The sequence below is a fragment of the Carettochelys insculpta genome, chromosome 29, assembly GCF_033958435.1.
Source record: "Carettochelys insculpta isolate YL-2023 chromosome 29, ASM3395843v1, whole genome shotgun sequence".
NCBI classification, from domain to species: domain Eukaryota; kingdom Metazoa; phylum Chordata; order Testudines; family Carettochelyidae; genus Carettochelys; species Carettochelys insculpta.
The window spans coordinates 13,705,419-13,729,381 of NC_134165.1; the positions used below are offsets into that span (position 1 = coordinate 13,705,419).

Genomic DNA, 23,963 nt, shown 5'->3' on the forward strand with positions numbered 1-23,963 from the left:
CCAGACAATCCCCCTTTGTCAGCAAGGGAGCTCCTGGGACCTAGTGCCCCCAGGCTCCCTCCCCCAACCTCTGACCCCCAGCCCCCTCCTGCCCCACAGCTCCACCCCAACCCCCGTCACTGCACCCAACAGCCAGCCCTCACCGTGACCCTCACTCCTGACGCACAACCCATGCCACCTCCTAGCCCACAGCCCCACTGCCAACCCACAGTTCCATCCCACCCCCCACTCCTGACCCACAGCACTGCCCCGACCCACCACCCATTGCCCCATCCCCCCACCCTGCGACTCCCATTCCCCACAGCCAGCCCAGCGGGGCCCAGCTGTGGGGCGGTGGATGCCGAGGTCAATGGGGATGTGGGGTGCTGGAGGTGGGGCCCAGACTCAGGCCGGGCCTGTCACTTCTCCACACCCCCAGGAGTGACGCAAGGGGGCTGCAGGCTCCGGCCATGGGGCTCAGGGTCTTCACCACACAGCCTTGCCGGGTGCCTCCCCCAGCCGTGGGGCAGAGAGGGGGAGGAGGAAAGTCTGAGGGTCTGTGGGTGTCTCCCATCCTGTGCCAGGCCTGGCCCCAGGGAGACACTGCCTTGGGCATGTGCCCCACATGGACCCTGACCCCTCCAGCTGGCACGTGGGGCTGCCCTCCAGCACAGGCGATGCTGCCCCCCACAGGCAGGGCATGGGGGGCGCTCAGATGGGGCTTCTGCATTTGTAAACCAAAACCTTTATTATTAAACAAAATAAAGATCCCCCCAGGCCCAGCCGCATGCATACCCGGGACCTGCAGGCCTGGGGGGTGAGGGTCCAGCCCCACACTGCACTCCCTGGCCCAGAAAAGGGGCAGAGGCCCATGGGGAGTGGAGAGGCCCAGGCTGGGCCAGAGGGTCACTGGCAGGGGGTTGGGGGGCGTGCAGGTTGTACCCAGGAGACGGGGGGGGTGGAGCTGACAGCTGTAGAGTCCTGGGAGCAAAGAGGTGTCTGGGTACAGCCCCCCGCCGCAAGCAGGAGCTGTGGGGCTGCGCCGGGGGTCAGGGCACTGGGGTCCCAGAGTCCTGGTTTGGAGGCCCCCTCCCTGTGTGTCCACAGCCCCAGGGCGGGGCCATGCACTGGGGGTCAGAGCCCCCCCCAGCATGGGGGGAATAAGACCTGGAAGTCAGGCCCATGATCCCTGCCCAGCCGCCCCTCCTATGTGGGGCCCACCCCCCACTTCCTCGGGTCCAACGGGGCTTGGCCGGGGAGAGGGCAGCTTCCTCCGGAGTCTGCAGCCCGGGGGGCTCACAGCTCATCTTCATCGAGTTTGGCGAGCCGGGCACTGGGGGCGTCGGAGCCCAGCTCGGGGGGCAGCCAGCCTGTCCCTCCCAGGGCCTGCCAGGGACAACAGCCAGGGTGAGCTGCACCCCACACCCACCAGACCAGCCCTGCCCCCCCAGCGCCAGGGAGTGCCAGCCCCTCTGCCCCCCAGGCCTCAGCCTCAGAGCCCCAGTGCTCAGCCCCTCGGGTCAGGAGTGAGGGGCACAGGAAGAGGTGGGGGACCCAGGGCTGAGCTAGCAGGGGGGTTGTGGGTCGGAAGCGAGGGGCATCGGCAGGGTCCAGGGGGCACTAGTGCAGAACAGGGACAGAAGAGATGGGGCAAGGAGGCCGTTCCCCAGTCACCCCGTCCCCTCCCCTGCTCTGCCCTCCCCCAACCCCACGTCCAGTCCAGGAAGCCGTGGCTTCAGGATGCTGTTCCCCCATCACTCACCCTTGGGGGAGCCTCGCCTGGCTGGAGGCCTGGGGGGAAGTCGAGGCAGACGTGGGCTGGGGAGGCCGTACTGGGTGCTGGGGAGCTCTGGCTGCGGGTGGGCTGCAAGGGAAGCACGAGGAGGTGGACCCAGGAGTCCTGGTGGAGGGAAGGGGCCCCCAGGTCTTGCCTGCATCCCCAATGTCAGCTGGGCCCCTCACACCCGACTTCAGGCCCCACTGCCATGTCAGCTGCCCCCCCCAACCTGACCTCAGGCCCCGCCCCCATGTCAGCTGCCCCCCCCCAACCTGACCACAGGCCCCGCCCCCATGTCAGCTGCCCCCCCCCAACCTGACCTCAGGCCCCGCCCCCCATGTCAGCTGGGCTCCCCCCCCCCAGACCTAACCTCAGGCCCCGCCACCCAGCCCAGTACCTCTGTGGGGGGCGGGCGTGCGCTGGGCATGTAGAGGGAGGGCAGGGAGACGTTGCAGGGCCTGAGGCTGTGCCCCCCGGGCCTGTCCATGGAGGCAGAGGAGCGGGGCCCCCCAGTGCCTGCCCAGCCCAGGCTGTGGGACTTGCTCTCGCGACGCTGGTACTCGATGGGCGACTGCAGCGCTGGGAAGGAACCGCACAGGGCACCACGTGTCACAAGGGGCACCGTGTGCAGGGTCTGCCGTGCGTCGCACGCTCATGTGTCACACGGGGCACCGTGCGCAGAGCCCGCCGTGCATCGCACGCTCACGTGTCACACAGGGCACCGTGCGTAGAGCCCGCCGTGCATCGCACGCTCACGTGTCACACGGGGCACCGTGCGCAGAGCCCGCCGTGCATCGCACGCTCACGTGTCACACATCTGCTGCATGGGAGGGTCCCGGGGGGGATGTGGGGTGCTCCCACTCCCCTGCACTGAGCACTGTGGGAATCTCCCACCTGGCAGGGTCCTGGGGCAGGGCTGAGAAGGAGTGGGGCAGGCAGAGAGGGGCCCAGGCAACCCCCGGGGGGGGTTTCGAGGGGGCTCAGACAACTTGGGCCATAGTGGGGGGATGAGGGGGGCCCAGGCAAGGTGGGGGGTACAGGGCAGTTGGTTGGCCAGAGAGGGGCCCAGGTAGCCCCAGAGAGAGGAAGGGGTTGGGGGGGTCTGGGCAGCCCCAGCGGGGTAAGGGAGCTACCGTTGAGGAAGTTGCGCTGCGTCTCCAGGATGCGGCTGATGTCGGCGGCCCAGGCCCGGGCGACATTGGGGACCGCAGCCTGGAGCACGTAGCGGACACAGCTGCCGTCAGCGCTGCGCGAGGTCAGGGCGAACTTGCAGGGGTCGTTCTCCAGGCCCTCCTCCAGCCCCAGGCAGCTGACCTGCAACAGGGAGCCCGGCCTGAGGTGGGTGGCAGCCCCCAAAACAGCCCCCCCTGTGTCTCGAGCACCCCCCAAACAGCTCCCCTTGCATCTCAACCCCACAAGCCACCCATGTCAACAACCCCCACTGCACCTACTGTGCCCCCAATCCCCTGGGGCCAGGGTTCTTGCTGAGCGCTCAGCCCGCCCCCCCATGGATGCCCCAAAGGGCAGGATGCTCAGGATTGCCAGCCCCCTGGGACCACCCAGCCCCAGAACTGGGGGTTCACAGTCCCCCCAGCTGTGGCCCAGCCTCCACTGCCTCACCCCATCTGCCTGTGGGGGGGCGGAGAGACATGCGGGTGGGGGTAACCATAACCCCTCACTCCCAAAACTCTCCCAGCCCCACATGAGGCAGGGGTCTGCAGGGGGACACCCAGGCATGGGGCACAGGGTGGGGGGCGGGGTCTCATAAGGGTTGGGGGTGTGGCCTATTAGAGGCAGTGGCCCCAGGTGGAGTGGGGCCTGGCAGGGCATTGCTCTGTGGCTGGGGGTGGGGTTCTATGGCTGGGGGTGTGGCTTCGTGCTAGGGGTGGGGCTCTGGCTGGGGGCGTGGCTTCATGGCTGGGGGCGTGGCTCTGTGGCAGGGTGTGTGGTTCCAGGGCTGGAAGTGGAGCTCCGTGGCAGGGGGCGGTACCTTGATGCTGCTCTTGAAGAGGTAGGCAGGGGGGGCGAAGGCCCTGCGCCGCTCCAGGGGCTCGCTGAAGATGACGAGCTGCTCGAAGAGGAAGACGCGGCGCTCGCGGGAGCGCGGCAGGAACCCGCCGTCCAGCTCCGTCACCCAGAAGGTGTCCTGCTGCAGCAGCTTCCCCTGTGCCGTCAGCTTCCCCTGGGGGCAGTGGGGTGAAAAACAGCCCCCAGCTCCCAACCTCCCTGTCGCCTCTGCGGGGCCAGTCAGGGCACAGCCCCATCCCCATGGGGCCCCCTGGGGCGCCCAGCATCTGGCCCAGCTCCAGGGAGTCGGGGGGGGGGGGTAAATACCTGCGCTGGTGGCTGTTGGGCGAACAGGCGAGAGGGCAGAAGGTGCTTGGGCTCTGCACAACGCTGGGCAAAGAGCCAGGGACCCCCCCAGGGACAGACACGCCCCCCAAGAGACAGGGACCTCCCCCAACCGAGACAGGGATCCCCCAAACCCGGGGATCCCCCAGCTGAGACAGGGATCCCCTCAGGTGCACAGACCTCCCTCAGGGACAGGGACCCCCCAGGTACAGACACCCCCCGTCCAAGAGACAGGAACATTGATTCCCCTGAGACAGGGACCTCCCCCAGCTGCCCCAAGGACCACCCCCCGAGCCCAGGGATGCCCCCTCCAAGCACCAGGGACCTCCCCCAGCTGCCCCAGGGACAAGGACCACTTTACTCCCCCAGAAGGCACAGCCCCCTAATCCCCCATCCCAGCGTCCTGCCGGCGGAGGGGAGCCTTGGCTGGTGACAGCGCAGCCACCTCCCCCAGCACAGGGCCTGCCCCCCAGGGAGACGGTCGATGCCCCCCCCAGGACCCCAGTGCCTGGAGCTCAGAGAAGAGGCGGCACCTCCCCGCAGCGCCTACCTCGAAGCCCTGCAGCCGCCCCACATTCATCATGTCGTTGCAGCACTTGGGCACGAAGCGCATCACCTCCACGGCTTTCTGCGGGGAGGGCATGAGACGGGGAGCACCTGGGCCCGGGGGGCTGCCGGGTCCTCCACCGCCCTGGAGGCGGGAGCACGGCTTGGGGCGCGAGGGGCACAGGTGGAACTGGGGGGTCGTCTCCAGACTGAACCCCACACGGCCCAGGGAACTGACCCCCCCCCGGATACGAGCTGCCACCCGCCTCCCTTGTGTGGGGTTTGGGGCCAGACTGGGACAGGGAGAAGCTGGTGCTGGCCGTGTGCAGGCACCGGCACCGGCACTGGCAGGGACAGGGGGACGATCCCACGGGGGGTTTGCTCACTGGCACAGAAGCTGGCTCCTTGCCGGAGTCGACTCCCCTCTCCAACCAGCTGCCCCTGCCCAGCAGACGGAGCTCAGGGCGGTGCTGCGTTCACACCACCGGCTGTTCTCCGACCAGCCCGGGCTCACTAACTTGGCCGTCCACCGAACAGAGACAGGTGCCCCCCCTCCTATAAACGGCCGGGGGTCTGGCCCTGGGGTGATCCAGCCCTCCTCCAGCCCCTGGGCCTCTCCTGTGGGGATGGTCCCAAAAAAGCTGGGCCATGGTTTGCTGGGGACCAAGCACAAGCCGGCCCCTTACCTCCAGCTGCTCTGTCTCCATCCCCGCCTTGCTGTAGTACTTCAGAAAATCCTGGGGGGGCAGGTACGAGAGACCAGGGCCTGAGGGATGGGGGCGACTCCCGTTCCTGGGTGCAGTGTTGAAGGTGGTGCTCCCCCTCCCGCCAGGTTACCCCAGGTTACCCCAGGCTCAAGGCGTCACTCCCAACATGGGCAGGGCCGGAGGGAGACAGAGACAGTTACTGTCCCTTGGCAGTGGACTGGGGCAGGAGGCCAGGCCTGGGAGCCCAGGTCAGAGCCGCCCTGTTCCATTCGGTTCACAGGGCTGAGTCCCAAAGACACAGGCTCACTGCTTTTCACAAAGCATGGGCGGCTGGCTCTGGGGTGGAGCGACCCAGCCCCAGCAGACTGGCATGGGCAGCTGACTCTGGGGGGGAGTGCCCCGGCCCTGTCAGACCAGCGTGGGTGTCTGGCTCTGGGGTGGTCACCCCCAACCCTCACAGACCTGTGTGGGCGGCTGGCTCTGGGGTGGAGCACCAGGCTGGCATGGGCCGACCCTTCTCACCTTGAGCAGCAGTTGGTATTTCATGATCCTCTGCACTGGCTTGATCAGCAGGTCATTGAGCTGCAGCCTGTGGCCCAGCTCCTGTTTCAGCTCCTGGAGGAACAGATGCACACATCAGCCCCTGGCACTTCCCCACTGACTGGCCTGGCCCGGCCCGGCCCGGCCTGCCCCCAGCAGGGGTGGGGTGGGCCTGCCTGGGTCTCACTCAGGGCAGTGGGCCACACTGCAGTTCCAGATGGGGCGGGAAATGGTGGGGGGTCGGATGGGGAGAGGGAAGTCGCATGCAGCAGGTTGTACAGAAGAAGGGTGATCAGATGGGGGGGCGAAGGGGATGTGGGGGGGCACACGGGCTGGACGGGGAAGCCGGATCCCCTCACCTCAAAATAGGAGTCGATGTACTCCGAGACGATGTGCTCCGACTTCGGCTTGTTCTGGCAGTAAACAACGTACATGTGCAAACGACGCTCCTGGAGGGGAACCGGGGAGTGACGATGGTCCCGCGGCACACGCCAGGGCATGCCTGCGGCACACGCCAGGGCATGCCATCACATGCTACATCATGCTAATACCCCCACCGGGGGCAGCGCATTCCGGCGGGGACCTGCGGCTGCCCTGAGTGGGGCTGGGACATCTGGCAGTGCCTGCAGGAGAGATGCCAGGGCCCCTCCAGCAGCCAGCCCCACAGAGCGGGACCCTCGTGGCGCGGGGCAGAAGGCAGTGGGAGGGGTATAGGTCAGGGAGGCCCCCCATGTGAAGAGGAGGTTGTTGCAGTGGGTGGGGCTGAGGGGTGCAGGCCAGGGCAGAGCTGGCAGGCTGGGGGGCTGGACGGGGCAGGGCTGGGGGGCCAGGCACACCCAGCGACACCCAGACTCACGTGCTTTATGAAGAGCTGCGCCAGCAGGTCCGGGTGCTGCAGACACTTCTCCAGCTCTTTGAGGAAGTAACTGGTGGGGGGCAGAGAGGGCTGAGAACCCTGGGGGAGACCCCGCCCCGACTCTCTGCTCCCCAGCCCCACAGGCAGCTGGGTCCCCAGGGGCTCAGCGTGGCGCACAGCCCCACAGGGGCCATGCCTGGGGCACAAGGAGGGGCCCTGGGCACCTGGGAACAGGGAGCTCTCCTGGCGCCTGCTCTGATCCTGTCGGTGCCCGGGGTGCCCCCTGCCATGGGCAAAGGGGGTCCCTGCAGAGCCGGCCAGGGTCTCCCCATCCCTTCCCGGCGGTGCAGGGGCAGCCAGCCGGGCCCTGGCAGCCCAGGGAGACCCAGTGCAGTACGAAGCTCGGGGGTGCCCACCCTGAGGCCTGGGGGGGCCCAGCCTGACTCACTCCTTGTGCCAGTCGTAGATCTGGTGGATGTTCCCGAAGATGATCTTGTCCTTGCCCTCCATGGCCTCCGGGACGCCGTGGGCCTGCATGGCGGCCATGTAGCCCTGGGGGCAGGAGGGCAGGTCAGCGCGGGGTGGCTCTGGGGCTGATCCCCATGGGGTGCCCAGGGCTGGGCTGGGGGGGAGCTCTGCTGGGAGGGGCGGACGCCCGGGGGAGGGGCTGGGCCACCCCAGGCAGGGCTTGGGGAGCTTCCAGGGAGCCCTAGGGTGGGGGCTGCCTGGAAAGGGGGGCTTCAGGGGCTGGTGTCTGTCTGGGGGGTCCTGGGCACTGGGCTGGGGAGGAGCCCGGGGGTGGCATTCAGGGGGTTCACACCTCCACTATCTGGCCCAGGTCCTCCACGTACTTCTTCTCCGTTTCCAGCAGTTCGGCAAGAACAAACCTGCCCGTGGGAGGGAACGGCCACGTCTGAAAGTGGGGAGGGGACGGGACCCCAGGTGAGACCCCCCCCATCCCAACTCCCACCCTGCCTCCCCCTCGGCTGCCTCCCAGCTCAGGCCCAGGGTACCCCCAGGTTTGCCGGCCAGGCTGGTTGGTGCCTCTGCTGCAGCCCGGGACTGAGCCACCTGGAGTGGCCCCGAGATCTGTCGCTAGTGAACCCCTGCTGTGCTGGGGACACAGCCTCTGCTCCAAGCACCCCTGGCTCCCCAGCCGGGACCTCCAGCCCTGCCTTGGCCCCGCTCGGCCCCCTATCCTGCCTCCACCTGCTCCAAGATCCAGCAGCCCAGCCCCAGCTCCCCCAGCCCTGCCCACGGTCTCCCCAGCCCTGTCCCTGGCCCTGCCTGTGGCTCCCCCACCCCTACCCCCAGCCTTGCCCCCGGCCCCAGCAGCTCCACTTACATACTGTTTTCTAAGGCACTCTTTCTCTCCTCCTCACTTGTGGTTTCTTCCAGGGGGTCCCTGTGGAGCTGCTCAGGGGGGCCCAGGGCTTGGGGGTCGCTGGAGACAGGAGGGGAATCGGGGTCCTGCTGGGGGGAGAGACAATTAGAGGGCCTGGCGCAGGCCTGCCCGTTCCCACCTGGGCGTCGGTCACAGGCCGTGGGAGATCCTGATGGGTGGGGGAGAAGAGGCCCCCCACTAGATGCATTGGTGCCTGCCTGGGGCGGGCCCAGGGGGGTGGAAAATTTTGAGAACCTGCCCCCCCCCACACACTACAGCGGAGCCGAGGGGCTGCCCCACAAGAGCAGCTAGTGCGAAGAACCGACGGGTGCACCAGGGTGTGTCTCCGCCAGAGAGCGTGTGCAGGGGGGGTCCGTGTGCACGTGAGGCATCTGCAGTGGGGGGTCTGCGGGGGCACCACTGCACGTACACGAGTGTGTGTGTGCGACACGTCCGCATGCACGGTGTGTATGTGGGGCACGGCTGCACATGCATGAGGTCTGCTTGTGAGGCCCAAGGGGCTGTGTTGCAAGGGGGCATATTTGTGGCATTTGCGTGGGACGTGTTTGTGTTTGCACAGGTGGATGTAAGGGGCATGTGTGCACATGCACAGATATGGTAAGGGGTGTGCATGCATGTGCACAGGTGGGTGTAAGGGGCATGCGTGCACATGCACAGGTGGGGTAAGCAGTGTGCATGCATGTACACAGGTGGGTGTAAGGGGAGTATGTGCACATACAGTTGGGTGTAAGGGATGTGCGTGTGCATGCACAGGGAGGTGTAACAGGCATGCATGTGTGTGCACAGGTGGGTGTAAGGGGCATGCACACGCGTGCACAGATGTGGTAAGGGGCGTGCGCACGTGTGTGTGCAGCATGCGTTGGCCAAGGGAGGCCTGCACTGCAGGGGCACACGGGGCTGGCATCTCAGGGAATCCCAAAGGGCCTGAGATGCAGTTTCCATAGTAACTGCAGGCCCCTGGTGAGATGCCATGGGAATGGGCTGGGGCAGCGAGGGCAGCCTGACAGCGAATGACCCTGCAGTCCTGGTGCTGAGCCCCCCTTGGGCACGGTGCCCCCGGGGCAGCCCTGCTTCTGTCCCACAGCCCCGCGGGGGTCCCTCCAGCATGTGCCAGCCCTGCCGGGTCCCTCCCAGCCAGCCCAGCAGCACCATAGGCAGGCTCAGGCCCGGGGAGGGTTAAACACCCCAGGGCCTGGCACCCTCCCTGGGAACCCTGCTCTGTTCCCATGGTTACAGAGAAGGGGGAGATGCGGGCACCTCAGGGGCAGCAACAGGAGGGCGAGGGTCTTTGCTCTCCTCTGGGCCCCCCACCCCCATCTCTGGGGCCTGCTCCAGCCCTTGCCCTAAGGTGAGTGACCCCAGGGGCCCTGAGGGGAGGGAAGGGTCTCCCTGGCACCCCCCTGGTGTGCCCCCACTCGCCCGCATGCCCAGTGCCCCCCGCTCACCTGTGGCTTTGCCTCTGCCGCGCCCCCCTCCAGCAGGCTGCAGAGCAGAGCTAGGTCTGGCAGCCGCCCTGCCGAGTCCTGCAACACGTGGGGGGGGAGTGAGTGCCACAGCCCTGTGGGGGGCATTGCCCCTGCCCCACTGTGACCCCCCCATGCCCTGGGGGGAGGGGACAGAGCCTGGGGGGGGTGGGGGCTGCAAGTCGCTCTCCCTCTGGGGCTCAGGTGCCCCCTTGGCAGAAGTGAACTCAGGCTGTTCTCCCCGACAGGGGAGGTAATGGGTGCTGGGGGGCCCTGGCGCTTCAGCAGCTCCCTGTGCCACCCTGGGGAGTGCCAGTCTTGGGCCCCCCCCCGAGCCTGGGTGAGCCAGGCCCTCCCCTGCCTGGCAGCATCACCCACCGCCTGGCACCACCAGCCCCCACGCAGGACCCAACGCCCCATGGCCGTGCCCAGCTCCCCCCCAGCAGGGCCCCTGTGCTCTCACTGTGCCCATGGGCTCCCTCAGGGCAGCGAGGGGCTCGTCGGCTTTGCCCAGCAGCCCCAGGTCGATGCTCTTCCTGTCTTCCTGCCGGCCGTGCCGCCTGCCCTGGCGTCGGGGCCGCCCCTCGGGCTTCCGCTCGCCCTTGGCCAGGCTGCCGGCGCTCAGCTTGCGCACTGGGGTTGTCAGCCACTTCCGCAGGGTGCTGACGGAGTGCCGGGAGCCGGGCGAGCTGGGTGCCGAGCCGGACGAGGGCTGGGGCTGGGCAGAGGCCACCGAGGCGGAGAGGCTGCCATCGCTGTCTGCCACAGAGTAGGCCTCTGTGGGGGAACAGAGACCAAGGGGGTCAGGGAGGGGAGGGTCCTGCAGGCCCCCCCCCAGCCCAGGCCAGAGGCTGGCTAACCCCCAGCCATCTCGGCTCCAGGGCTGAGTGCTGGTTCCGGTGCGTGTGCACAGACGGGCGTGTAAGGGGGCCCGCTGGGGAGCATGCAAAGGTGGGCACATTTGCCTCTGGGTGCAGCCATGTGGGTGCTCACTGGTGGCAGGAGAGGAAGGGGAGAAGCAATGAAGTGACTCCTCATCGTGAGAGAGGCACAACCAGGAAAGCCACCGCCCAAAGCCCCGGATGGCAGGACCCTGCGCTCCAGGGCCAGAGGGTTTCCCCAGGGGCCGGGGGTCCTTTGGTTGCAGGGAGGAAATGCCCAGCTCAGCCACACCCACCTCTCGGCCTTGAGAAGCAGGAGCCTGTGGGCCCATGCTTCTGGGAGGGGGCTTCAGAGCCCAGCACCAGGCGCCACCGGCCAATTCCTGCTGCTGCCAGGGACACGGGCTGTCACCCCAGCAGGACTGAACCCCAGATCACCAGCTCTGGCTCCTCCCACCCCGGAACAGCCTCCAAGGCCCAGCCAAACGGGGTGAGAGCGGTGTTCCCACCTGCAGGAGCAGGACAGGGATGTGCACAGATGGACGCAGCCTGGCCACAGTGGTGCTGGAGCCAGTTTGCACAGGCAGCCGCCAACTCTGCCTTGGGAATGTACCCCTGCGTGGGCAACGGCCTCCAGCCCCTTCCTGACCCACACATTACCCAGCTGGGGGGGAGGCTCATTCCCAGGGCGGAGCAGAGAACCCAGGCATGCCAGTCCCAGCAGCCTCCCCTGCTTGCTGCTTTGAGGAAACTGAGGCACACATCCCCGAGGTATGACGCAGCCCCTCCTGCAGGGTCCCCACCACCCTGCCTCTCTGGGGGAGACCCCCCGCCAGCCCAGCAAAGGCCCAGGGTGCGACCCTGGTGGGGCCCTGCTCTCCCCCCTGCCACCAGGCAGCAGCAAAGCCAGGCCAGCCCCCCTGGAAGGGCCTGGCGGGGGGCTGCGGGGGCTGGGCCAGCGCCTGGCAAGAGGTGCTAATGCCATGCAGTGAGATGGCACCTGCTCCTGAAATAACCTCGCCTGCGTCAGGCGCCCGGGACGTGGCAAGGGGCTGCTGCAGCCCACGGCCCCGCTGGCAGTGGCGGCGGAGGCGGGAGCTGGGCATGGGCTTAGGGGAGCCAGGAAGTGCGGCGGGCAGTGGGAGATCCCCTTGGGCTGGGCTGGCACCAGCAGGAGGGCACAGTTATGGGCCCCTCTCCCCTGCAGGCAGGCTGGGCTGGCACCAGGGCGCCAGAGCTGCTCCCTTGCACCCGGGGATGCTGCCCCCCCACGCCTTCTGGCACCGGCATCCTGCCCCCCTCCCCCGCCTGCCAGGGCCGTGCAGGGAACGGTTCTTGGCAGTCCTGGCGCGCGGCCTGCATCTTCCACGGGCTCTTCCCGGAGCAGAGCCGCGGCGCAGGCTGAGCGGGGAAGGGGAGGAGCAAGGCCCCAGAGACAGGCTCTGAGATCATGCAGCCGACTTGGGGGGTGGCACCGGTGCCCAGACCCCTCCCTGCCCTGCAGCCAGCCAGCACCCTGCCAGAGTTCGGGGGGGCTGGTGCCCGCTGGTGCCAGGGCAGAGACAGGAGCTGGGCCGGAGCCGGTGCAGAGCAGAGTGCAGGAGCCTGGGCAGCTGTCTTGGGGCCCAGTCCTCCCACTGCCCCAGGGCTCATGCTGAGCACCAGGCGCCAGCCACGCCCAGGGCAGGCAGGGCTCAGCCGGCTGCACTTGGTGCCTCGGGGGAACAGGCCTGTGGCCCAGCAACTCCCGGTCCGGGGGCCCTCGGACAGCAGGAGTGGAGAACCCAGGAGTCTGGGCTCCCCACCCCTGCCCCAACCGGCCTCTGCTCTAACCACTCGCCCCCACTTCCCTCCCAGAGCTGGGGAGATAACCTAGGAGTCCAGGCTCCCTGCCCAGGGCCACGTGGGGCTTTGGTGGGGCAATCGGTGGACTGCCCCCCCCAGGAGAACCCTGGAGTGGGCATGGGGGGGGGGGCTGCCGGATGTAAGGGGGGCAGCAGGCGGGGGGCCCATCTCGGGGGGCTCCCAAGCAGCAGCCAGAGGGTTAAGCGCAGGGCACTGTTCCCATTACCTCTGTTTATTTGAATGAGGCTGACAAAAAATGTTGATTTTATTATTGTATAAACAGGCTGTGCTGGGGGGGGGAGGGCCCCGGGCGGGGGAGGGGCCAGAGGGGTTGGGAGGGGGCGGGGCAGTAAGATCAGCGGGGGGGGGCAGGTGGGGGGGCCCTGAGGATATAAATACAGTGAGAAGCTAGAGGCTGGGGGTGTCACTGGCGGGGGGACAAGGGAGATCGGGGGGAGGGGCTGGGGGTGTCCCCTGGGGGGACAGGGGAGATCGGCGGGGGGGAGGGGCTGGGGGACCGTGGGGGAGGTGCAGACACAGCAGCGGGGGGGATCCTGAGGGGGCTCAGGACAATGCCTCCCCCGCAGCAGCAGAGCAGACCCCGACCGGCTCCCCCAGTGACCCCCTCAAAGCCCAGTGCAGTTACCCCGGGATCCCCCTGGGGGAGCCCAGGCCAGAGGGCTGCAGGTCGGGAGTGCAGGGCACCGCGGGCGGGGAGTTGCCGGTAGCCCCGCACCCCCCGGGCAGCCCGGACCCCCCCATCCCCGCGGCATCGGCCGCCGCAGCGAGACGCAGCGCGAGGCTGCTGCTGAGTCGGCGGGTTTGCTGGGGGGGGACTGTGCTATGCCCCCCCCCCCACGCATCCTTCCAAAACAGCCCGGGGGGGCTGGGTAGCAAGTGGGGGCTGGGCTGAGCTGTCATCACCTATCGGTGGCCACAGCATCTGCACTGGGGCGGGGGGTCACACTGGAGAGGCCGGAGAAATGGGGGGGGCCGGCTCCCGCGCATGTATCGGGGTCCCCATCCCTGGGCAGGCTGGGCCCTGCCCCTCTGGACCCCCCAGGGCAGCACCAGGGGGAGCGGCCTGGCCTGGACTCAGGGCACTGGGAACACTGGGCCCACAAGGGGGTCCCCAGATTCCAGACGGGGGGCTGTGTCACATCTGGCTGCAGCTGCCTGGTTCCCCAGGGACACCCCCATCCCTGGCCATTGCCCCCTGGACAGTCGGCCTCCTGCCGAGCACCACCAGCCAGAGCCACCAACAATAACAACCCGGCCAGGTGAGAGACCCTACAATAACAGAGCGCACAGCCCCACCCCTTCCAGCAGCTGCCAGCAGGACCCCAACTCTGCTTCCAGAGCTGGAGACAGCAGCCTGGCCCCAGGCCCCTGCTCTAACCCCCAGACCCAACTCCCTTCCCCGCGCCAGGGAGAGAACCCAGGAGTCCTGGACTGGCGCTGTTCCTCTGTGAACTAACTCCCAACAATTAGCCAGTGAAAGCCCCACTGGGCACAGCCTGCAATGGGAGGGGCACAAGGTGGGGAGTTATCAGGCAGGGGGACACAGTGAGGTGGGTGATGCCCCAGGGGGCACCAGCTGGGGTGGGCAGGGCTGGGGCAGGTGGCCAGAGGTGGCCATCCTGGCCGGGCAGCTGCTGCCCCATCCTCCACACTAGGCACCCCCTCCTGGCCAGTTCTTGGAACCGCAGCACGGCCTAGGCTGCGGTCTGGGTTGGGGTCGGGGGGTGAGGGGCCCACGGGCCGCTGGCCCCACCCCTGAGCACTAGCTGCCTGGGACATCCACCACCGGGCACCTCTCCCCATCAATGTCCCAGGCCTGCTGGGAAAGAACAGAGGCCCTGGCACCACCAGGCACCTCCCCCCGGCCCTCGGACCTGCTCCCCTGGGGTGGGGGACCATGAGCAACGGCACTGCGCCCCCATGTGTGTGGTCGGGCCCCTGCTTGTGACCCATTAGCCCCCATTTCCCTCCCAGAACTGGGGACAGAACACAGGAGTCCTGGCCTCCAGCCCCCCAACCCCTAGCCCCAGAACCCAGGAGTCCTGGGCCCCAGTCCCCCCTCACTCTAACCCCCTAGCCCCAGAACCCAGAACCCCCAGTTGGGGGAGCTGGTTGGCCCCCAGCTCCCCCAACCCCCTAGCCCCAGAACCCAGGAGTCCTGGCACCCAGTCCCCCCAACCCCCAGAACCCGAGAGTCCTGACCCCCACAACCCCTAACCTCAGAACCGAGGAGTTCTGGCCCCCAGCCTCCCCAACCCCCGAGCCCCAGAGCCTAGGATTCCTGGGCCTTTTAGCCCAGAGGTAGGCCTGGGGCCCAGGAGCTGTATTAATCCCCCTGTGCTCCTGAGCCTGCAGTGGGTTGAGGACTTTGAGGGGTTCCCCAGCCTCCCCCAGCTCACAGCCCCAGGCCAGAGCTTGTATCACAGAACAGAAATGGCCCCTCGTGCCCCAGCCATGGGCCACCTGCCGGGCCAGGTGCTGAAGCCAAAGGGGGCAGCGCCATGGGACCATGGTGAGGCCAGTGCAAAACTGAGGCACAGCCTGTGGCTGCTGCCCCCGCCATGGCCACCGTCCTGCCCCCCAGCTTGCCCACTTAGACAAATGGAAGAAGAGGGACCCTCCCCTCCCACTCAGCCTGCCGGTGCCCCCCACTCCCGACCCGCAGCCCCCGCCAGCCCAGCCCTACTGGTCTCCCTCAGCCCCAGGAAGAAGGGCTGCCCCCCCAAGTGCCGAGCCCCCCAGGAAACGCAGGGTGGGGCACGAGGATGCTGGGACAGGGCACCCCCTCCTGGCCAGTTCTTGGAACTGCAGCGTGGCCTGGGCTGCAGGCTGGGGCGGGGGAGGTGAGGGGCCCACGGGCCGCTGGTCCCACCCCTGAGCACATCCTGCTCTGGTGCCAGGCGTGGGGCACTGAGGCACAGGGATAAGAACATGGGATGCCCAACACAAACTGAGGCTCCGTCCCTGCCCCCTCCCTCTAGCGCCCCCCAGTGCAGGCAGGGGGCTGAGCAATGGCCAAAGAGGGCAGATGGGGGTTGCGGGGGGCAGGCGAACTGGGCCCCCCCACCCCACTCCAGGAGAGGCTGCTGGAGTCCAGGTGCCCTGAACGTGGGACCCCCCCAATGCCCCTGCCCCGAACCCGGCACAACGCACTGGCCCCTCCCTGCCCAGCACCCCCCATCTCCGAGCTTGGCCCACCCAGCTGAGCCTTGCCAGGGGGCGAGGGCCCCGGCTGGCTGAGCCGTGGGGCTGTACCCCCCAGCTGCGCCCGCGCCCCTCCGGGGGCCAGGCGGAAAGCCACTGACCTCGCGCAGGGCCGTCGCAGCAGCTGCACTGAGTGAGGACTTTGCGGAACAAGTGTTGGCAGAAGCAGTCCGGCTGGTGGCCCCCTTTCATGGCGCTGCCTGGCCACACTGGGCACCGGCGCCCGCTGCCCAAGAGGTACCAGCCATAGACCGGGCGGCGGGGGGCGGCGGGCAGCAGGAATCAGGGCAGGGAGCTGGGGGGAGCTGTGGGGCCCAGGGCTCCTGCCTGCAGCACGCTCAGCACTGGAATAACAGGGCTGGGCTGAGCTGGGCTGAGCTGCCAACGGGGAGGAGCTTGGGGTGCTCCATCCCTCTCCCTCCGCCTGCCTCCATCCCTCCATCCCTCCCCCTCCGCCTGCCTCCATCCCCAGCTCCCTTGGGCTTCCATCTCTTCCCAGCCGGGCTGCAGCCAGACTGCAGAGGCGGAGGCCTGCAACGGGGCGCGCTGGGCAGCTTGTGCCCCCAACACGGCTGGGCTGGGTGAAGGCGCAGTCCCAGCTCCCAGCTTAGCCCCATGAGCAGGCTGCAGGGGGGGGAAGCTCAGGCCTTCGGGGCAGTTGCCCCCCAGGCGCAGTGGGGCAGGGAGCTGGGCGGGGGGTGGGGGGCTGAGGGCGGGAAAGGTGTACTGGGAATGGGCAAAGCAGGGCCAGAGGACTCTGCGTTCCGGATCCCCCCCCCATTAATCACAGCCCCCCGGTGCACTGCGGGGGCAGCCAGCCATCTGCCTGCTTGGCAGTGCCATCTGCTGCCCGTCGCCCCCAGCCTGGGGCCAGAGCCAGTGCCTGAATCACCCCCCAGCCTGGCACCGGCCCTGCCACTTCGGGGCTGTCACTGGGGGTGGAGAAGCTGGGGTTTGGAGGGGGAGGAACACGGAGCCCAGCCCTGGTGCATCCCCCCACCCTGCCCAGGGCAGGCCCCACCCTGCAGCGCCTTGAAGACCAACCCTGGGGAACCTCTCGTGGACCCTCCCAGCCTCGTGTGAGCCACCGACTCCTGTCCCCCGGCTGCCTGCGCCCCCTGCCCTGAGGGCACCACTGGGCGGACAGTCCCTGGGCTGGCAAGGGCTGTGGGTCGGAGTGAGGGGCACCGGCAGGACTGACCCAACCTGGGCTATTCTACCAATTCCAGACTGCTGGGCCGGGCAGGGCCGGGGGTGGCACAGTGCCCAGGAGAATCTGTGTCTCTCTCACACACACACACACTCACACACCCCCTGAGATCCACAATTAAGGAGCTCATCAGCAACCAGCTGCCCCTCCCTCCCCAGCAGTGGCTAATTAAGACCATTTGTGGGCACTGAGGCAGGCCTGGCCGCAGGGCAGTTCCAGGGCACCTTCTGGGGCTGGAGGCAGCTGCAGGGCTAGGCCCCGGCCCTGGCCCCGGCCCCGGCGAATGGGGCACAGGGCCTGTCCCAGTTAGGGGGCGCCGGCTCCCTTCCCGCCGTGGGGCAGGAGTGACCATTCGCTCATCCCAAGGGAAGAAGGGAGCTGAGCTCTGCCTGGGCTGCCTGGCCCAAGAGCCCCTCCTGCGTGGGTTGGGGGAGGAGCTCCTGCTGCTGCCCCACTGGGGGCAAACGGGGCATTTCTCCAGCTGCGTCAGGACAGAGCTCCTGTGCCCCTCCCCCCCGCCCACCCCTTAGCTCCTGACTCAGGAGGCCTGGCAGGGGATTTGCCTGGGGGGCAGCTCTAACCCAGGTCCTGCCCCACCCCCACTGCCCCCCACAGGCCCCGGACCCTCCTGCCAGCACGGAGCAGCCATGCTCGTCAGCCACAACCTCAGGGACGCCGCTGGGGGTCTGAGCGATGGCCCAGGGCAGGGACCCAGCTGGGGGCACCCGAGCTGGACTCACCTTCTTCTGGGGGGCAGGCATCAGGGGCCTGGTGTGTGCTGGGGGGCTCAGGGGAGGCCGGTGCCAGGGGCCCGCGCTGGGGGTCCCCCTCTCGCTGCGCCATGTTCCCCGAAGGGCCCTCACAGCCCCTGTGCTGTGGCTGCATCCCGTCCTCAGAGCACAGATCCGGCAGCTGGAAGGACAGAGGGACCTGCTGGGGCAGGGGGAAGGACAGAGGAGCAGGGAGCAGCGCCCCATGCTCCTGACCCACAGCCCCTGCCTCTGCCCCTGCCCCTCACTCTGGCCTGAGCCAGCTGCAGACCCAGGCTGGATGCTGGACTTGCTGACTTGTTTCCTGGCACAGCTGGGGCCAGCAGGTGTGGGGCGTTGTAGAGCCGCACCCTCGCCCGGGGGTCAGCCAGTCACCCATCACCTTCCAGCCCTGCTTCCTGCCAGGGCCCCACTCCCATCCATCCTTCCTGCCACGCTGCCACCCTCCCACGGGCTTGTTATCGTAGGGTCTCAGCACTGGGGCTCCGGTTTGTTATCGTAGGGTCTCTGAGCAGACTTCCAGCACTGCAGCCCCCGCCCCCCGCTTCAGCTGCCGCTCATTTCTAATGCCAACCTGGCCCCAGCCTTGAAGGGGAGGGGGAGGGGGAGGGGGCGCGGGGAGTCAGTGACAAGTGGGGGGCTAGTACAACAGGCAGGGGATCAGTGCCACGCTGCACCATCAACCCTCCCATAACCCTTGAAGAGGAGGGGGAGGGGGCGCGGGGAGTCAGTGACAAGTGGGGGGCTAGTACAACAGGCAGGGGATCAGTGCCACGCTGCACCATCAACCCTCCCATAACAAGCCTGCAGGCCGAGCTGAGGAGCCTGCGGCGTCTGCAAGACAGATCTGCAGGGAGGGGCCCGTACCCGCCACCTCAGGTTCTCTACCCACCCTGCCCCAGGGAGCCTGTTTGCTGGGGGGGTCCCAGCGTCCCCTGCAGCTCTGCTGTAACCCATGCGCCTCTCCCACCCACCCAGGGCTTGGTTTTAATGTAAGGAATATGGAGCTATGCCTTTGGCATAGAGCTGGAAGGGACCTCAAGAGCTCAGTGAGTCCAGCCCCTGGCCCAAGCCTCTCAGTGGGACCAGGCAACATCCCTGACCCCAAGTGGCCATCTCAAGGGTTGAACTTACTCCCCGGGTTTTGCAGGCCAGTGCTCAAACCACTGAGCTACCCCTCCCCCGGTGCCATGGAGGCTCCCTGGGGGAGAAGCTCACGGATCCCCCCTGCCCAATTGCCAGGCAATGCCCTGGAGCCAAAGGGCGGGGGCCCAAAAGCCTGAGGCCCCCTAGTCGTCCCCCATGCAGATGCCCCAGCCACCCTGTTCAGCCTCCCCCCAGCGCAGCCCCACATGGCTCCCAATGCCTGAGCAATGCCCTGGCTTGGCCTGGTACAACCCCCCCCAGCCCCATATGTCCCCCCCAACTCCCCAGCACAGCCCTGGCTTGGCCTGGCAGAGCCCCCCACTGTCCCCCCAGACCCCCAGCCACCCTGCACAACCTTTGGGTGGATCGTTGAGCTGGCTCACCGCCCCACGCAGCCACCCCAACCCTTCTGCGCAGCCCCCCCAGCCTTAGACAGAGCCCCTGCCTGCCCACCCCAGCACTGCCCACTGCCTGGCCACTGCCCCAGCCTCGCATGCCCCTGAGAGGGGTCATGTGACACCGCCACCCCCAGTTTGCCACCTCGGCACCCCCAGCCCTTACCCACTGCTGGCTGGGGAGAGCCATGGAGCTCAGGATATCAGCCATAGCCCCCAGCATCTGGTCCGTGCGCCCCACCGCCCGCTGGGGGGCCTTCATGGCTCCGGCCTGGGGCTGAGGGTCCCCCTCACACCTCGCCGCCCCCCCAGCTCCCTGCTCCAGTGCTGCGCTGGAGCCGTCTGGGGCAGCATGGGCGCCGGGCGGAGCCGCGGGCACCCTGCCCGCGTGGCAGCCGAGCGCGGCCAGGCTTGCTAAACAGCGACGGATCCTGCGTGGCTCTGAGCCCAGGCCCCCGCCCCGGCCCCCCGCTCCCCCGCAGCTACCATAACTCCTCTGCTACGAGCCGCTGCAGCCCGCCGGCTGCCCGGCCTGGGATCCCACTGGGGGCAGGGCTGGGGCCTGGGGCAGCAGTCAGGGCAGCTCAGTGCAGGGCTGCCTGGGGAACCACAGGGGCCGGGGCCAGAGCAAGGGCTTCTCAGGCCCAGCAAGGTCTGAGCTGCCAGGGCCGCAGCGCACGCCTGGCACTGCAAACGGCTGGGCCCAACAGTGCTGGGGCTCTGCCCTGCCTCCCCCTGAGGCCCTGTGGCACCAACGGAGCTCAGCTCCCTGGGCACTGCCGCTCTGGCTGGAGGTCGAAGGGCAGTGCAGGGCAGCCCAGCCTGGCATGGGCTAGTCCTGCAGGAGGCCAGCTCGGCCCAGCTCCAGCTCTGGGCTGGGGGAGCATCTCCCTTCCCGGGCCTGCCGGGGTGCAGCAGACTCAGCCCCACTGGTGTCTTGTGCTGCAGCGAGAGGGGCCCTAGGAAACAGGGAGCTGACCCCAGCCAGGAGCCAGCCCCACGGGTCAGGCAGCAGGGGAGGGACTCGCAGGCTCAGCCGCTGCTAGAGCTCTGGAGAGACATTCCCTGGCAGTGCTCCCAGGCAGAGACCTAGCTGGCTTCCCAGCCCCTCATAGCTCTGTAATTATGGAAGGAGCTGCCCCCATAGCCTGGTAACTACGGTCGGGGACTGCCCCAGGCAGGGCTGCCCCGATAGCCCGGTAATTACGGTCGGGGACTGCCCCAGGCAGGGCTGCCCCGATAGCCCGGTAATTACGGTCGGGGACTGCCCCAGGCAGGGCTGCCCCCATAGCCCGGTAATTACGGTCGGGGACTGCCCCAGGCAGAGCTGCCCCCATAGCCCGGTAATTACGGTCGGGGACTCCCTCGGGACGTTCGTTTCCTGCCATTTCTCTCCCACTTTCCAAAGTCAAAACACATTTTTGGAGCCGGAGCGTCGGGAAGCCCGAGCCAGAGCCGGCCCCTCCCACCGGCCTGCAGGCCCCTCCCCCACCCGCTGCCCCGCCCCTCCCCCCACCCGCAGGCCCCTCCCCCTGCTGCTCCACCCCTCCCCCCACCCGCAGGCCCCTCCCCCTGCTGCCCCGGCCCTCCCCCCGCCCGCTGCCCCTTCCCCTCTCCAGCCTTTCGCCCCTCCCATCCTACCCTGTGAATCCCCCCCCCCCCCCAGCTCCCGGCTGGGGCCCGCTGGCCTGGCTCTACGGCCCAGTCCCTAAACCCCGCGCCCTCATTTGCTCCCGGGCTGGGGCAGGGGCAGAGCTGGTTTGACTGGCAAGTTCGGACTCCTCCCCCCACTGGGTGCCTGGGGGCCCCGGGCCCAGCATGCTCAAAGCGATGAGCCCCACGGGGGGGGGGCATATGGCTGGCACAGGAGCAGGGCTCGCTGGGTATGTCCCTATGGGGTGGGACAGAGAACGACTGGGGGAGGGGCTCGGAGCCAGGACTCCTGGGTTCCCCCCAGGCTGGCTCCTGTCACGTCCCCACCTGCCGCTTCCTTTGCTCAAGTGTGACCTGGTGTGACCCCAACCCCCCCCCCCCAGCTGTATGAGCCACCAGATGTGGATGTGGGGCCTGGACGGATGGACGGGGGGCTGGACAGGGTGTGTGAAGGGCTCCCTGGGGCAGGAGGTGCAGGGTGGGGTCCCAGCACTCGGGGAGGGATAAGCAGGGGGAGGGGAAGCAGGTAGTGCCCCCCGGGGGGCACCCTGGGAGCAGTCCAGCAGCGCAATGGGGAATCTGCCCCCCCTGCAGCCAAGCTGGGACCAGCCTGCCAGGAGCAGGGTTGGAGCTCACCCCAGACCCTGGGTAGTGGAGCTCTCGGGCACAGGTCTGTGGGTGCACAGGGACCCAGCTGGCCTGGCCGCGTCTTTTACACCAGCGCCCTGTGGCTGCCTAAGACCCCCAGTGTCTCCCCAGCCCACAAGGCATGGGGCAGGGGCTCTGCCCTCTCTCTTGCCCCCCACCTGGCACACAGTCATGAGGCCAGCACTGTCCCCTCAGTGGGGAAACTGAGGCACAGAGCTGGGACGTGATGCCGAAAGCCAGAGAGATCTGGAGGCCGGAGAATCCAGGCGTCCCTCTGCCCCACTCTAGCTGTGTGCGAGAAGTTCAGTCTGTGTCCTGTGGTTCCCAGGGCCTGGCTGGCGCGGGAGCAGGGCCTGGCTTCCAGGCTGGGCCAGAGGACAGGCTCCCAGCTGGAGCAGCCTCCCAGCGACGCCTCTGCCACCTGCCCATACTTGGCCATTTCCCTGTCGCTGAAGACCGAGCAGGGCCCCCTCCTTCCCGACCTGCTGGCTCTGGACTACGGCCACAGCTGGGTGAGTGGGGGTGGAGTTGGCTGCTTCATCACCTCTGCACATGTGAGGTGGGAACCCCTGACCCAAGGTGGGGGGAGGCACCAGCCCCCAGGGAAATGCTGTTGTGAGGAAGTGGGGAGAAGTGGTTAGAGCAATGGGCAGGCTCCCCGAACTCCTGGGTTCCCTTCGCAGCTTTGGGAGGGTGCAGGACCCAGTGAGTGGGAAAGGCTGGGGGTGCTGGAAGCCAGGACTCCTGGGTTCCACAATAGCTGTGTCCTAGTTGCATTCCTGCCTGTTGCTTCCGGCATAATCACGGGGTGGCTCTGCTTTCTCTTCGTTCCATCACCCCAGGGCCCCCGGCCACTTGCCCACCTTTCCGGGGTGCCAGGGATGAAACTCCAACATGGAGCCAGAGCTCACCCGCCAGGGAACAGCGCAGCCTCAGCTGGTGAATTCCAGGACAGAGGTGTCTCAGCCTAGTGGCTAGAGACCGAACTCCTGGGTTCTTGTGCCCAGTGTGGCAGGCTCGGGGGGGTCACCAACGCCGCAGCTCCAGCAGGCTTGCACAGCTCCAGGGCGCCGCAGCAATGCCCATGACCTCGCTGGCAGGGCCTGTGGGCGCGGCTCCTGTGCCGAGCCCATCTGGCCCCATCGTCCCCAGTGCCGGGGGCAGCCAGCAGCCTGCGGGAGGGAGATGGATTCTGTGCTCGCAGGGAAAAGCCACCTGGGGGCAACCCCAGAGCTCAGCAGCCCAGCGCAGGCGGCGGGTCGGAGATCAGGGCAGGCCTGGGGCTTTCAAAGCCTCTCTCTGGCCAGCTGGCCTCAGCCCATGGCAGTCCTGTAGGGAGGGGATGGAGGGCCCCACGGGGGCACCCGTTGGCACCAGGGCCTGGTGCTGCTGCCCAAGCTGGACCCACTGGGGGCTCCCAGCACTACTGTAACACACCTAACAAACGTGCAGCACCTAGCACGCCTGGTGCGGGGCCACGACTTGGAGTCCAGAGTGCTACAGTAACACAACAGCGGCGCTGCGTCCCAGCCCGGGGCAGCCTGATCCCCTGCGGCCCCTGCCCCAGCTCAGACAGGGGGCTGCAGCTGTGTTGCATACTTTTATTCAACCAAAGCTACAGAATCCAGGACAGACAGGTCGGGGGCCGAGCGACTCGGGTTCTCCTTTTTTACCAGCAACTCTGCCCCCCTGCAGGGAGAGTCCTTGGGCGCATCTCCTGGGGGGGCGAGGGGAGGTCGGCACAGGATGGAGACGGGGTCTGCATCATGTCCTCTCTACAGCACACACTGCACCGCCGCAGCCACGTGCTGAGGAGCAGCAAGAGAAGAGATGGGCCAGCAATGCCGGCCGGCGGTGTGGGCACGGGGAGCCGCCGGCGGTGCTGGGGGAGACCAGCCGGCACTCGGTAGAGTTCAGTTCCAGGCGACGGTGCCCGGCTCAGGCATAGCCATGTCCGGGATCAGGCCCTGGCAGGGTCTAGGTGGGTATCGGGGGGTATATACAGGAGACACAGTCCCAGCCAGGTCGGGGTGCGCACGGCGCTGGCTGTGCCATGGCAGGTATCTGCAGGGGGCTGAGCATCTCGGGGGGGCAGGCGTCCACGGTGCGGCTCTGGGAGGCGGTGTGCAGGGTAGAGCGTGTCTGGGAGCCACTCTGGTGCACTGCAGCCCAGCAGGTGCCAGACGGGACAGCAGCTGGGCCCAGGGCTGGGGGTAATGGGGTGAGCCGGGCCCCCTCGTATACACCCACATGTCCAGCACAGCCACTGGATCTGCGTCCCGAGCCCACCTGCAACCGCTGGTGCCACCCGCCCGGTACAGCCGCCCCCGCCACTGCACACCCAACCCATGGCCCCTCCCACCTGTTCCACCCCCACCCTGGCCCACCACCGCCCCCCCCCCCCGCATGCCCATCCTCCGTACCCACCCTTCCACCCTGCCGCACCCAACCCCAGGTCCCATCCAAGTGGGATAGCCCCACCCCCCAGCACACGCAACCCACGACCCTCCCCCAACACCTCCACCTCTTGGCACACCCCACCCCCAAACCCACCCCAGCCCGGCT

At 68.0% G+C, this 23,963-nt stretch overlaps 1 protein-coding gene across 3 annotated transcripts; it reads right to left on the bottom strand.

Annotated features, from left to right (window-relative positions):
• Positions 1-249: 249 nt before the first annotated feature.
• ARHGEF25 (Rho guanine nucleotide exchange factor 25) lies at positions 250-19,410 on the bottom strand. 3 transcript variants are annotated; one of them, XM_074980108.1, is made up of 17 exons: positions 19,264-19,410; positions 17,527-17,698; positions 10,089-10,402; positions 9,608-9,685; positions 8,103-8,227; positions 7,578-7,644; positions 7,206-7,309; positions 6,758-6,827; positions 6,261-6,314; positions 5,884-5,976; positions 5,341-5,391; positions 4,659-4,736; positions 3,747-3,938; positions 2,890-3,070; positions 2,154-2,335; positions 1,742-1,843; positions 250-1,365 (listed from the first exon to the last, which is right to left on the bottom strand). In XM_074980108.1, the coding sequence occupies exons 1-17, from the start codon at positions 19,357-19,359 to the stop codon at positions 1,276-1,278; spliced, it is 2,049 nt and encodes a 682-aa protein (XP_074836209.1). In that variant the 5' UTR covers positions 19,360-19,410; the 3' UTR covers positions 250-1,275. The 3 variants fall into 3 exon arrangements, with proteins under 3 accessions (XP_074836209.1, XP_074836207.1, XP_074836210.1); XM_074980106.1 differs by having other exon boundaries at positions 6,261-6,350; XM_074980109.1 differs by lacking the exons at positions 17,527-17,698; positions 19,264-19,410 and adding an exon at positions 15,678-15,889 and having other exon boundaries at positions 6,261-6,350.
• Positions 19,411-23,963: the final 4,553 nt, after the last annotated feature.